General features: G+C 41.5%; 1 protein-coding gene across 1 annotated transcript; it reads right to left on the reverse strand.

Moving 5' to 3' along the window:
* Window positions 1-220: 220 nt before the first annotated feature.
* On the reverse strand, window positions 221-8,967 carry cln5 (CLN5 lysosomal BMP synthase). The gene is made up of 4 exons (XM_078545964.1): window positions 8,791-8,967; window positions 3,965-4,139; window positions 2,589-2,814; window positions 221-1,348 (listed from the first exon to the last, which is right to left on the reverse strand). Exons 1-4 carry the CDS (start codon window positions 8,895-8,897, stop codon window positions 834-836), a joined length of 1,023 nt encoding a protein of 340 aa, XP_078402090.1. The 5' UTR covers window positions 8,898-8,967; the 3' UTR covers window positions 221-833.
* Window positions 8,968-11,294: the final 2,327 nt, after the last annotated feature.

Genomic DNA, 11,294 nt, shown 5'->3' on the forward strand with positions numbered 1-11,294 from the left:
GGAATGAAGACAAGTAATGGTTATTCAGCTCACAGCAGGACTGCTTGCAATAAATAAAAGATCCTGACTCAAAATATTTATTCTGTACTTTTTGAATTTCTTTAGCCACACAGTAGAATATTGAATTTGTGTGATATTCACAATGTAGAAAGGAGTCCGCTGTTAAAATATTAACATTTTAGTGACATGGAGGTTTAACTACTCAAGTAGCTCTAGACAATTAAGTTTTAACCCTCATAGCTCAATGTATAATATAATGTAAATTGGCAAATATTCAACACAACATACAGTTACAGAAGTAATGCAAATTATCTCTGTGAACTTTATACCGTCCTGTAGAAGTCAAAGTTCATTGAGTCAAACTAATTGTGCCTATTCAGTGTGCTTACCTTCTGAATCTTGAGCTAATGCAGAACAGCTGCAACTTTATTTGGGAATTCATACTGATGCTGGTTGATCCCATGTCTAACCCAGCCAGTGTACAATGAGGTTGGGAATGTCTTTTGTGCATTTGGGAATGTTCATCCATCATCCATTCTCGAAGCATTGTTTTTCAAGACAGGATTCCGCTCCATCCCTTTTCCAGACCCAGCAGTGTAGCTCATGGTGTATTTAACCACCACAGTTTAAATGTAACTCTATAAATTCTTATTCTATTCAGAAGCAGATGTTTATACAGCTCCATTTGATACAGTTAATCAATCAACAGCCTTAGCTGCTGTTTTCCAGGGGGGGTCTGTTTCACTAAAATATTAAATAACTGCACTTGCAAAAGTAGGCAATGTTACAGATGAATTAACATACAAACAATTGTTTTTCTTCTGGGCATGTTTCTAAGCACCTGTTGATTTATTTTGTTTGGATGGCAGAGGTATTTCTTCATAGGTTATTCTAACATAGGGCCATTTTACTGGCAAATACCAATACTCAAAATTAAAGTAAAGGTAAAAGGTTTTCTCTACTATAACCTTATCAACTATTTCCAACAGACTCGATATCAGTTCTTTCACTGAATGCGGTGGTCTAAATGGAGAATAAAAAGTAGTAATTTCTCCTCCTAGAGTCTTGTTACTGCGTGGCCCGAATATAGTCGTGTCATTCCCAAGGTACTCCGGCTCGCCACTGTACAGGAATATTCTGGTATAGTTGGTTTGTATAGGACTCTTAAAGACCGCACCTAATTCAAACAAGGTCTGGTAAGTTCTCAATACAAACGATGAACAGTCATAAGATTTGAACCACACCATAGCATTCAGAGAAGGATCAGATTGAACAGTCCATGTCTCATAATATATACCAGTTCTGTTATCCTCCTTCACCCACTTGGCCAGTTTGTTGAATATTTCACCTGAGTACAGATAAAAAGTGTTACACACGATACTAAAACTAACTTCCTATAATTATACATGTATATTCATGAATACTTGAGAGAAATCTAAATCAAAATGTTTAACAAGATATCAAATTGCAAAATCAGAGCAGCTACTGGGACATATGACTTGTAATGAGAATCATATAAACAATAAACTGAAATCATGCATAATCCTTTGCTTTAAGATTCGAGATTTTCTACTGGATTGCTGTACCTGGAGGCCAGATAGCTGTATATGCAATCTGGCTACACTGTACCCCACTGTTACTGCTGATCTTCCAAGCATCAAATGTACAGGAACAAAATTTCTCAGTGCAATTGACAGCAGTAATGCACACAAGGGCAGCAGCAGTTCCAGCATGCGAACCTTCAGCTACAACTGATTTTAAGACTAAGGCAAGTACATAATGCCAGTGCTTTCAGGTTTGTGTACTGCTGCTGTGCTATTGGTATTCCCAGTATCTGACAGTCCCATAGAACAGATAAACAACCCATGCACAAACAAGTCTATTGTAAGCAGCTTAAATGACACCATAAAGCTCCAACTTAGCACACTCAACAGTAAATCTTTCCTGGTGAAATCCAGAGGCTGCCACACTATTAACCCCTCCCAGAAATGTAGAAAGATTACTCAATGAGCTCTTAAGAGTGACAAAAATGCCAGACTTTTTCCATAATCCAGTTGTGCTTTCTCAAGGTATGTTCCAGACTAACAAGGGAACCGGAGACAAAAATTGCATGTTGCCAGTGTCCTTGTCCGTTATCAGGGGCGTCGCAAGATTCAAAGAATGAGGAAGGAACCTAGGTTTCATATGCTTTTTTAAGCAATTTAGGTTAAATTCACTCTGTTTAATATTCCTCAACATCAGCAGAGACTAGTAGGGAAAGTGGAGTTCAGCATAAATATGAACAATCCATACACTTTGCAATATCGATTCTGCAAAGTGTTCTCCAATGGTGTTGTTTCAAATGGCAATTTTGTCCTAATAGATGGAGCTGCAGTTTAAAATGAATGATGTTTATGCTTGCATTTTAAAACATTGTGTTGGCCTTTTATTGCTTTTAAGCTGCACATTAATTTTATGTTCACTAATGAACCTATTCTAAATATCATCCTTTAATCACGTGAATCCTTTCAAGTGTAGGTTAATGAAAGTGACCTTCTGAACAGCCAATTGATTGTCGCACATTATGGTTTGTTAGCGAACAAACTTACCGGTTATTTCAGACACTTTTACCAAGGAACCATTTTCCTTCCAATGTAAATCATCTATTCCCTCAAAGAAACAGGCAGCTCCCTGATTGCACCAGAAAGGAGCTTCAATTCCAGGTCGAAGATGTGGGAAGGTGCAGTTCCCAAGCTGAAAGAGCTCATACCACTCCATTGTGTAGTTTTTGCCTGTCAAAGTGCTCCGGAAGCCAATTGCATCGTGCATGATATGCTGCGACCAGAGGGGAAAAAGCCCAAATCAATGATCATCTCTTATCACCAATATAAATCTTAAATAATAACCAATTGGATTCTACCTATTTAGAGGATTCCCTTGATGTACTTTTAAATAAGCGATTATCCAGTGTCAACCAGGCTGAGAATTCTGTAGAAAGTTTGCATTTTTGTTGTTGCAAATTGGAACACTTTAAATCTAAATGAAGAAGGAAGGCAATACTGCAAAGTAGGAATGAACATGCCATTCAAATTCTTGGTATAATGTCCTACATTTGTCAATGTTCATGCCTCATTCAGTACATTATAAAACTCCACCTGCAATCTGATTAATATTCTAGAAGGTTAATCTGCATGATGTGTTGCCCTACTGTTTCACACAGCTCATTTTCATTTATGCATTTTAACACAGTGTAGATAAAGTGTTGGAAAAAATACAAAGATCCATCCATGACTGCAATTCAATGACGTGACGCTAATCAATTACAATAGTAGAAACTGCCACACAAAGTGATCACGAGCCCCCTCATAAATGGCACTTGGGCAGCCACCACTCCCCAAAACACGAGTACATGGTCTCCACTATACTCCTGCTCACAACATTAACACGTACCGTACCCCATCCAGTCTAGCATTGGGAGCTTCAGTAAATGCTAGTTGCCTCTTCCAACTTGACCGTGGAAACACACAGCACTCCTCACGCACAAAGATGTCTCAGACAATTTTGGATAGAAAAAGAACTCGGGGCACCAAGTTTAAAAGTTGCAGCCCATTTTAGTGCCACAGTTACTGTTTTGTCTTGTCTTGTGGTTCTCAGAGGTTCAACATAATCACACTGTTTTACACAGATACTGGAGCTGACATCTAATGTATTTTGCACATCTCACCATGTGCTGCGGGATGATACGTTGTTAGTGCAGTAATGAATGATTTGGCATCGTGGATACTTATGTATACATGCGAATGACAATATACTTCCTAAATCATCTTGGAATAACATAACTATAAAAGTTATCCTTGTTCTGACAACTGCAAAAATCTGCACTGGATAGCCCTGCAAATTCATGTAGAGCACATTTATTAGGTCACTACAAAACAAAAACTACTATTTTTCTTAAAATAAGATATTTAATAAAGTAAATACTCACAAAATGTCCAAGCAGATCTCCATATTTGAACTCCCAAACAGGAGTCTGAAGCCGATAAACTTCTATAATATCCTGGTCTTTCATTTGAGGAATCTCCCCATCAGGAGAGCCTGTGGGGCAGAATGGGTAGATGGGTTGGCAGAATGGATCAGGTTTGGGCCGGTGATCAAATCGTCTGAAAAGAGAATGATGCCAACAGGCAATTGAGCAAAACACCATTGAATATCAAGTCAAAATTAGATAGAAGCTTTGTAATGTGAAATCACTTTACAGATTTATATAAGACTTCTAAGGGAGAAAATGTTGAAAAGTCCATAGTCCAGTGATCCAGCATAAAGAGGCAAGTGATGCTCAGCCACGTGGAGAGTCTCTCATCTCAGGAAGGAGTCAATCTTGTGGCTAAATAGGATTGCCAACTCTCCAGGATTATATTGGAGATCCAGTAATTAAAGCTTAATCTCATGGAAACTGTCGCAAGCAACAAGACACACAAAAAAATTGTTTCCAATTTTTAAACACTTCTGTTAATTAGCTAAGAAATTATTGGGGATGGAGGCGGTGAACTGTTTGACTGGACGAAGTAGTCGAAAACAGGTCATGTGATGATACCTCCAGGAACACATTCGAATTTGGCACAACCCTCTGGCCCAAGTGTAAAGAATTGATTTAGAACTTCTAGATTTTTGTGATCTTAAAAGACTCTCTTTTAAAAGCCCTTGGAGCAATATGAACAATTAGTGAACCGTAACACAGTGGCAGCAGTTTCTCCTCGTCTTATTTAGCATGGGCTTTGGGGAGTTGTCCAGCCCCATCTTTCTCCTCTGCCTGACAGTTTTATTCTTGCTTCAGGAAATCACACACACAATCCGAGTTTTATCCACCAGGTCACATTCTTTTTTCTTTGAAAGAGTGTCACTAATTTGTGCGAAGAATGCCACAGCTGTGTGGATAACAACAAACGTAATGAAATATCCAAAGGGGCTTCACAGGAGCATTATTAAACTAAGTATGACACCAAGCTACATAAAGAGATATTAGGTCAAATGACAAAAAGCTTGGTCTAAGAAGTGCAGAATCGGTATTCCAGAGCTTGGGGTCTAGGCAACTGATGAAACAGCCACCAATGACGAGGCAATAAAAATTGGGAATGCACAAGAGGCCAGAATTGACGGAGTGAATCCCTAATCTTAATTGATCCAGCATTGGTGCCTGTGCCTTCAGTTGCCTTGATCCCAAGATCAAGATTAATTTATAGAGAGGCTAGGATTAGAGGAGTGCAGATATCTTGGAGGGTTGTGGGACTGAAGGAGATTACAGAGATAGGGAGGGGTGAGGCCATGAAGATGTTTGAAAATATGAGTGAGAATTTTAAAATCAAGGCATTGCTTGACCAGGAGCCACTGTAGGTCAGTGAGCACGGGGGCGACATAGGAAAGGGACTTGCTGCGGGGTAAGATATAGAGAGCTGAGTGTTGGATGACCAAGCTTAAGGAAGATAGAATGTAGGACACCAGCCAGGACCGCATTGAAATAGTCAAGTCTTGAGGTAACGAAGGCATGAATGAGGGTTTCAGCAGCAGATGAGCTGAGACGGGGGTGAAGCTGGGCGATGTTATGGAGGTGGGAATAGGCAGTGCTTGTGATGAAGCGATGGCATGAATAGGAGGTCGGGAACTCATCTGAGAATCAAATGAGACATAAAGGTTGTGAACAGACTGGCTTAATCTCAGACTGTTGCTAGGGAGAGGGATGGAGTCGGTAGCTAGGCAGCAGAGTGAACAAAGGGCTCTTGTTAATCTGGACAGTTGCTGTTTCTTTAGAAAAATAAGACTTGGAGAAAAACCACTACAAAACATGTTAGTGATAATGATCATGAGAGCACATCTGACATTCCTTGATAAGATGTGGCCCACCAAGGAAAAATAAATGTACTCAGATAGCATTTCCACCTTTAACCCCAACACGTACAAACATACGAAATATAAGCAGAAGTAGGCCATTCAGCCCCTCGAGCAAGATGTGGCCCAAGGAAAAATAAATGTACTCAGATAGCATTTCCACCTTTTACCCAACACGTACAAACATACGAAATAGGAGCAGGAGGCCATTCAGCCCCTCGAGCCTGCTCCGCCATTCAATAAGATTATGGCTGATCTGTTTGTGTTTCGAATTCCACATTCCCATCTACCCCCAATAACCTTTGATCCCCTTGCCTAATAAGAATCTATCTACCTCTGCCTTAAAAAATTCAATGACCCCGCTTCCATCCCCTTTGAGGCAGAGTCCCAAAGTTGCACAAACCTCAAAAAATTTCTCCTTATCTCTGTCCTAAAAGGACAACACCTAATTTTAAAACAGTGCCCCCCCACCCCACCCCCCAACCCCAGTTCTGGACTCACCCACAAGAGGAAACATCCTTTCCTTTGTCAAAAACATTCAGGATCTTGTATACTTCAATCAAGTCACCCCTCACTCTTCCAAACTCCAGTGGAAACAAGCCCAGACTGTCCAACCTTTCCTCATAATACAACCCACTCATTCCAGGTTATCACTCTAGTAAAATAAAAGCAAAATACTGTGGATGCTGGAAATCTGAAGCAAAAACAGAAAATGCTGGAAAACCCCAACAGGTCTAGCAGCATCTGTGGAGAGAGAAACAGAGTTAACGTTTCAAGTCCACATGACCCTTCTCCAGAGCTGAAGAGAAGTGGAAATGTGATGAAATTTATACTGTTTAAGGGGGGTGGGGGCAGGTGGAGCTGGATAGAAGGCCAGCGATAGGTGGGGACAAAGGAGGGATTGATAAAGGTGTCATGAACTGAAGGACAAAGGGAGTGTTGTTGGTGGTGGTTAGTGCTGAGAAAGATGCTATTAGCGGCATAAAGGTAAGAAAACAGAATGTGATTATAGCAGGGGTAGCATTGTGTGAAAGAACAACATGGAACAAGTAACAGATGGCCCTGGGGGATGGGCTGGTGGGAAAAAAAAGGATGGAAAATGGGATCAAAAAAGGGGATAAAACCACAGATATATGAATAAAAATCAATCTCAGTCAACCTCCTCTGAACCGCCTCCAACTCATTTACATCCTTCCTTAATTAAGGAGACCAAAACTGCACACAGTATTCGAGACATGGTCTCACCCAACGTCCTGTATAACTGAAGCATAACATCCATACTTGTATGTTGAATTCCTCTTATAATAAAGGATAGCATCCCACTAACCTTCTTGATTACGTGCTGTACCCGGAGAGTTACATCTTAAGTTGTCACTTCTAACAAGCACCTTGTGCCAGAACCACACAATTCACTGCTGTTATGTTTAACTATTGGTACTGCCGAAAATCTTTTAGAGATTGATAAATACTCATGTAGGCACAGAGATGGTTGAACAAGGTGCTTCGTTTATTGACTGCAGTAACTCAACAAAAAAAACATGGACTCTGCCGTCCCACAATGCACTAGCTCACAAAGTATCAACATCCTGGCAGGTTACCATTGACCAGAAACTGAACTGGACTAGCCATATAAATACTGTGGCTACAAGAGCAGGTCAGAGGCTAGGAATCCTGCAATGGGTAACTCACCTCCTGACTCCCCAAAGCAGCCTGTCCACCATCTACAAGGCACAAGTCAGGAGTGTGATGGAATACTCCCCACTTGCCTGGATGAGCGCAGTTCCCATAACACTCGAAAAGCTTGATACCGTCCAGGACAAAGCAGACTGCTTGACTGGCATCACATTCACAAACATTCACTCCCTCCACCACCGACGCACAGTAGCAGCAGTGTGTACGATCTACAAGATGCACTGCAGGAATTCAACAAGGCTCTTTAGACAGCATCTTCCAAACCCATGACCACATCCATCTAAAAGGACAAGGGAGCAGATAGATGGGAACACCACCACCTGGAAGCTCCCCTCCAAGTCACACACCATCCTGACTTGGAAATATATCGCCATTACTTCACTGTCGCTGGGTTAAAATCCTAGAACTCCCTCCCTAACAGCACTGTGGGTGCACCTACACATGGACTGCAGCGGTTCAAGAAGGCAGCTCACCCCCACCTTCTCAAGGGCATCTAGGGATGAGAAATAACTGCTGGCCCAACCAGCGAAGCCCACATCCCGTGAATGCATAAAAAAAATTCGAAATACATTGAATACATAACAACCGCCACCTCAGCCGTGATTTTGCTTGCTGCATTATACCTGGGTAAGCTTTTATTTTGCATTTAGAGGAATTAAATGTCTCTTTAAATGGTGATGTTGTAAAGACAAAATACTGCAGATGCTAGGATTCTGAAACATAAACAGTGAATGTTTCAGGTCAGGCAAAAAATTCAGCAACCAGAAACACAAGCTCATGTTTCTCTCCACAGCTGCCGCCAGACTTACTGAGTGTTTCCAGCATTTACTGTTTCCATGTCCCAATTGCAATAACTCCTATCATTGGCCTCCTGATAACTTTCTCTACGGCCCTTAGACTCTCTTTGACCAAACATTTGGTCATCTCAAATTTTGTTTCATAAAACGCCTTAGGATGCTTTACTTTTAAAGGCACTACATAAATACAAGCTTCTTTAATGAAGAAATTGAACTTGTAAAAGGCCCCCGGGGGGGTGGTGGGGTGTGGTGGTATAGTTTCACATCTTAAGTTGCAGCACTCTCATTTAGCCCAAACTACAGATTATTGGTAAGAAACAATGACTAGTGTTTCATTTCCAAATCTGAAACTTATTTTCAATGCACTCCTATTGCCCTGGAGGGATCATTTCCGCATTCCACAGAGCTTGTAGCCAAATTCAGCCTGGGCTGCACCCACCTGTAAGGCACTGGCCAAGTCTGCTGTCTGCGACCCTGGGCAACAGCGCTGGGGGCTCGCTGGACAGCCAGCCAAAGGCAGGCGACACTCCACAGACCGATTCCCATCCTCCAGCGATCAGAGCTCAGCTGATCGACCCGGAACCCACCTCTCCCAGCCCAAGCCTTGTGCAGAATGATGCTGGTTCCTGTTTCCGAGCCCGAGTCACAAGAATTAACTCGCTAAGCCCATGGCCAATGCCTGTTCCACATACTGCAGCCAACCTCTTAACACTCGCAGCTGGAACCAGTCAAACAGCAAAAAACCAAACAGGCGGATCTGGAGCTAAATCTTGACATTTAAAACAATTAAGAAACGACAAATGTGAGATAAGAATACGGAAACTCAATTGGTTAACTCCCTGCAGCGCCGAGCTTTAGTTCAGTCTAAACGATAATGCCTCTTTGCCCCCTCTCTGTATTCGCTACATTTACAATCTGCCTTTTTTTGCTTTGAAATTTCATTCATGGATATTTTCCCCCTGTGGAGGACTCTTAATATCTTGAAGGCCTGGGGATATTTCTCCTAACAAAAACAAAAACACCTGGAAAAACTCAGCAGGTCTGACAGCATCTGCAGAGAGGGATACAGTTAACGTTTCGAGTCCGTAGGACCCTTCATCAGAACTAAGACATATAGAAATGAGATGAGATATAAGCTGGTAGAAGGGGGTGGGACAGGAGAGCTCGATAGGGGACCAGTGATAGGTGGAGGCCAAGAAGAGACTGTCAAAGATGTCACAGACTAAAGGACAAAGGGGTGTTGACGGTGGTGATATTATCTAAAGGATGTGCTAATGGGGACATTAAGGTAAGCAAGCTAGTGGCAGATGGCCCTAGTGCTGGTGGGGTGGGGGGGAAGGGATCGAAATGGGCTAAAAGGTGGAGATGAAACAATAGATCGAAATAAATTTTAAAATAGGAGGGAAAAGAAAAAAATATAGTTGTTAAAAAAATTACAAATTATTGGAAAAAGGGGGATCGGAAAGGGGTTGGGGATGGAGGAGAGAGTTCAAGATCTGTATTTCTCTTAAGTTTTGTGTACCATCTGCAAGATGCACTACAACAGCACCTTCCAGAAGAGTCATACAGACTCGAAACGTCAACTGTGCTTCTCACCGCAGATGCTGTCAGACCTGCTGAGTTTTTCCAGCTATTTTTGTTTTTATTCCTGACCTCTACTACCTAGAAGGACAAGGGCAGCAGATGCACGAGAACACCACCACCTGCACACTTCCTCTCCAAGTCACACACCATGATGCCTTAGAGCTGTTCCCGTTTCCTGGAACTCCCTCAGCACTAAACACCACAAGGACTGCAGCAGTTCAAGAGGGCAGCTCACCACCACCTTCTCAAGGACAATTAGGGATGGGCAACAAATGCTGGCCTTGCCAGTGATGCCCACATCCCGTGAAAGAATAAAAAACATCTCTGCTCCAAATTTGTTCCAAATACAGGAAACTTGAGGGAAAAAAATTACCCTTTATACACGATACATTCAACAAATTTTAGCTCCATCCACAGGCCTACCTTTTCTGAATAGCTCCAGACTTGTTGACTTTTATTTTCCCCTTAATCTTGTATTTTTACCTCTACGACTGAAGGTGGGTGGAGGTAACCTTTTTGCCCCTGTTAGTCTGTTTAGCTGGGTTGCCCAAGGAAGAATGAATTAGGTTTTTGGCGAAGCTGCGTTTTGAAATCCAGATCCTGGAATTTTTTTAAGGATTCACTAGCGCTGGCAGATAGGAAAATTGACTTATTTTTAGAATGTTGCGGGTTGTTTTATTGAGAGTGCTGTTGATTGTTTTAGAATGTTGTAGTTTATCTCAGCTGCTGTGGTGGAATTGGTCTCAGCTGTCAAAGTGTGAGCAGAGTTTTCAGAGCAGGTTGTTGGATGAGGATTGGCCTGAAGCCTCCTCAGTGACCATTGTGACATGGCAGGTGATGTGTGCCAGGCAGACCCAAATCCACGAGGGAAACTTGGTTCCATGGTCACAGAGGTTTTGCAATTTGTATTTATTATGAGAAGACTAAGCACTGAAATCAGAAGTAATGAGTCCACTAAAATCTTTAAGAGTTTTAAAGTTTAAATTAAAATATCTGTTTAAAAAAGAAAAGATGTCAAACACATACATAAGATTCCAGTTACTGAATACTATAATAAATGCTAAAATTCCTACCTAACTGGACTCCCAAATACACCCCCTTGTAAGGCAACGGTCCAAACATAGATTTTAAAGTTAAAAAGACAGGCCAGCACAATTATCACCCTTAAGGGCTGGATGCAGCAGACTCATGCATGGCTGAAGGCATTTCTGAGGATGTTTCACCAGATTTTGCTAGATGTCACAGGGTCTCTCTCCTTAGCTTTTCATTCTCCTTTATATACATTTTTCTCTCTTTAAACTGTAACTTCCTTTGTTCAATACACCTTTGAAAATGTACTTTCTCATAATATAAAACATT

Source organism: Cetorhinus maximus, chromosome 7 (assembly GCF_964194155.1).
Source record: "Cetorhinus maximus chromosome 7, sCetMax3.hap1.1, whole genome shotgun sequence".
Classification (NCBI taxonomy): domain Eukaryota; kingdom Metazoa; phylum Chordata; class Chondrichthyes; order Lamniformes; family Cetorhinidae; genus Cetorhinus; species Cetorhinus maximus.

Coding starts and splice junctions, on each gene's coding strand:
- cln5 (XM_078545964.1), bottom strand. CDS start 8,897: ATGGGAATCGGTCTGTGGAGTGTCGCCTGCCTTTGGCTGGCTGTCCAG. Junction 4,140..8,790: donor ACTTGGCCAGTGCCTTACAG/GTGGGTGCAGCC, acceptor TTCTCTTTTCAG/ACGATTTGATCACCGGCCCA. Junction 2,815..3,964: donor GAGATCTGCTTGGACATTTT/GTGAGTATTTAC, acceptor CTCTGGTCGCAG/CATATCATGCACGATGCAAT.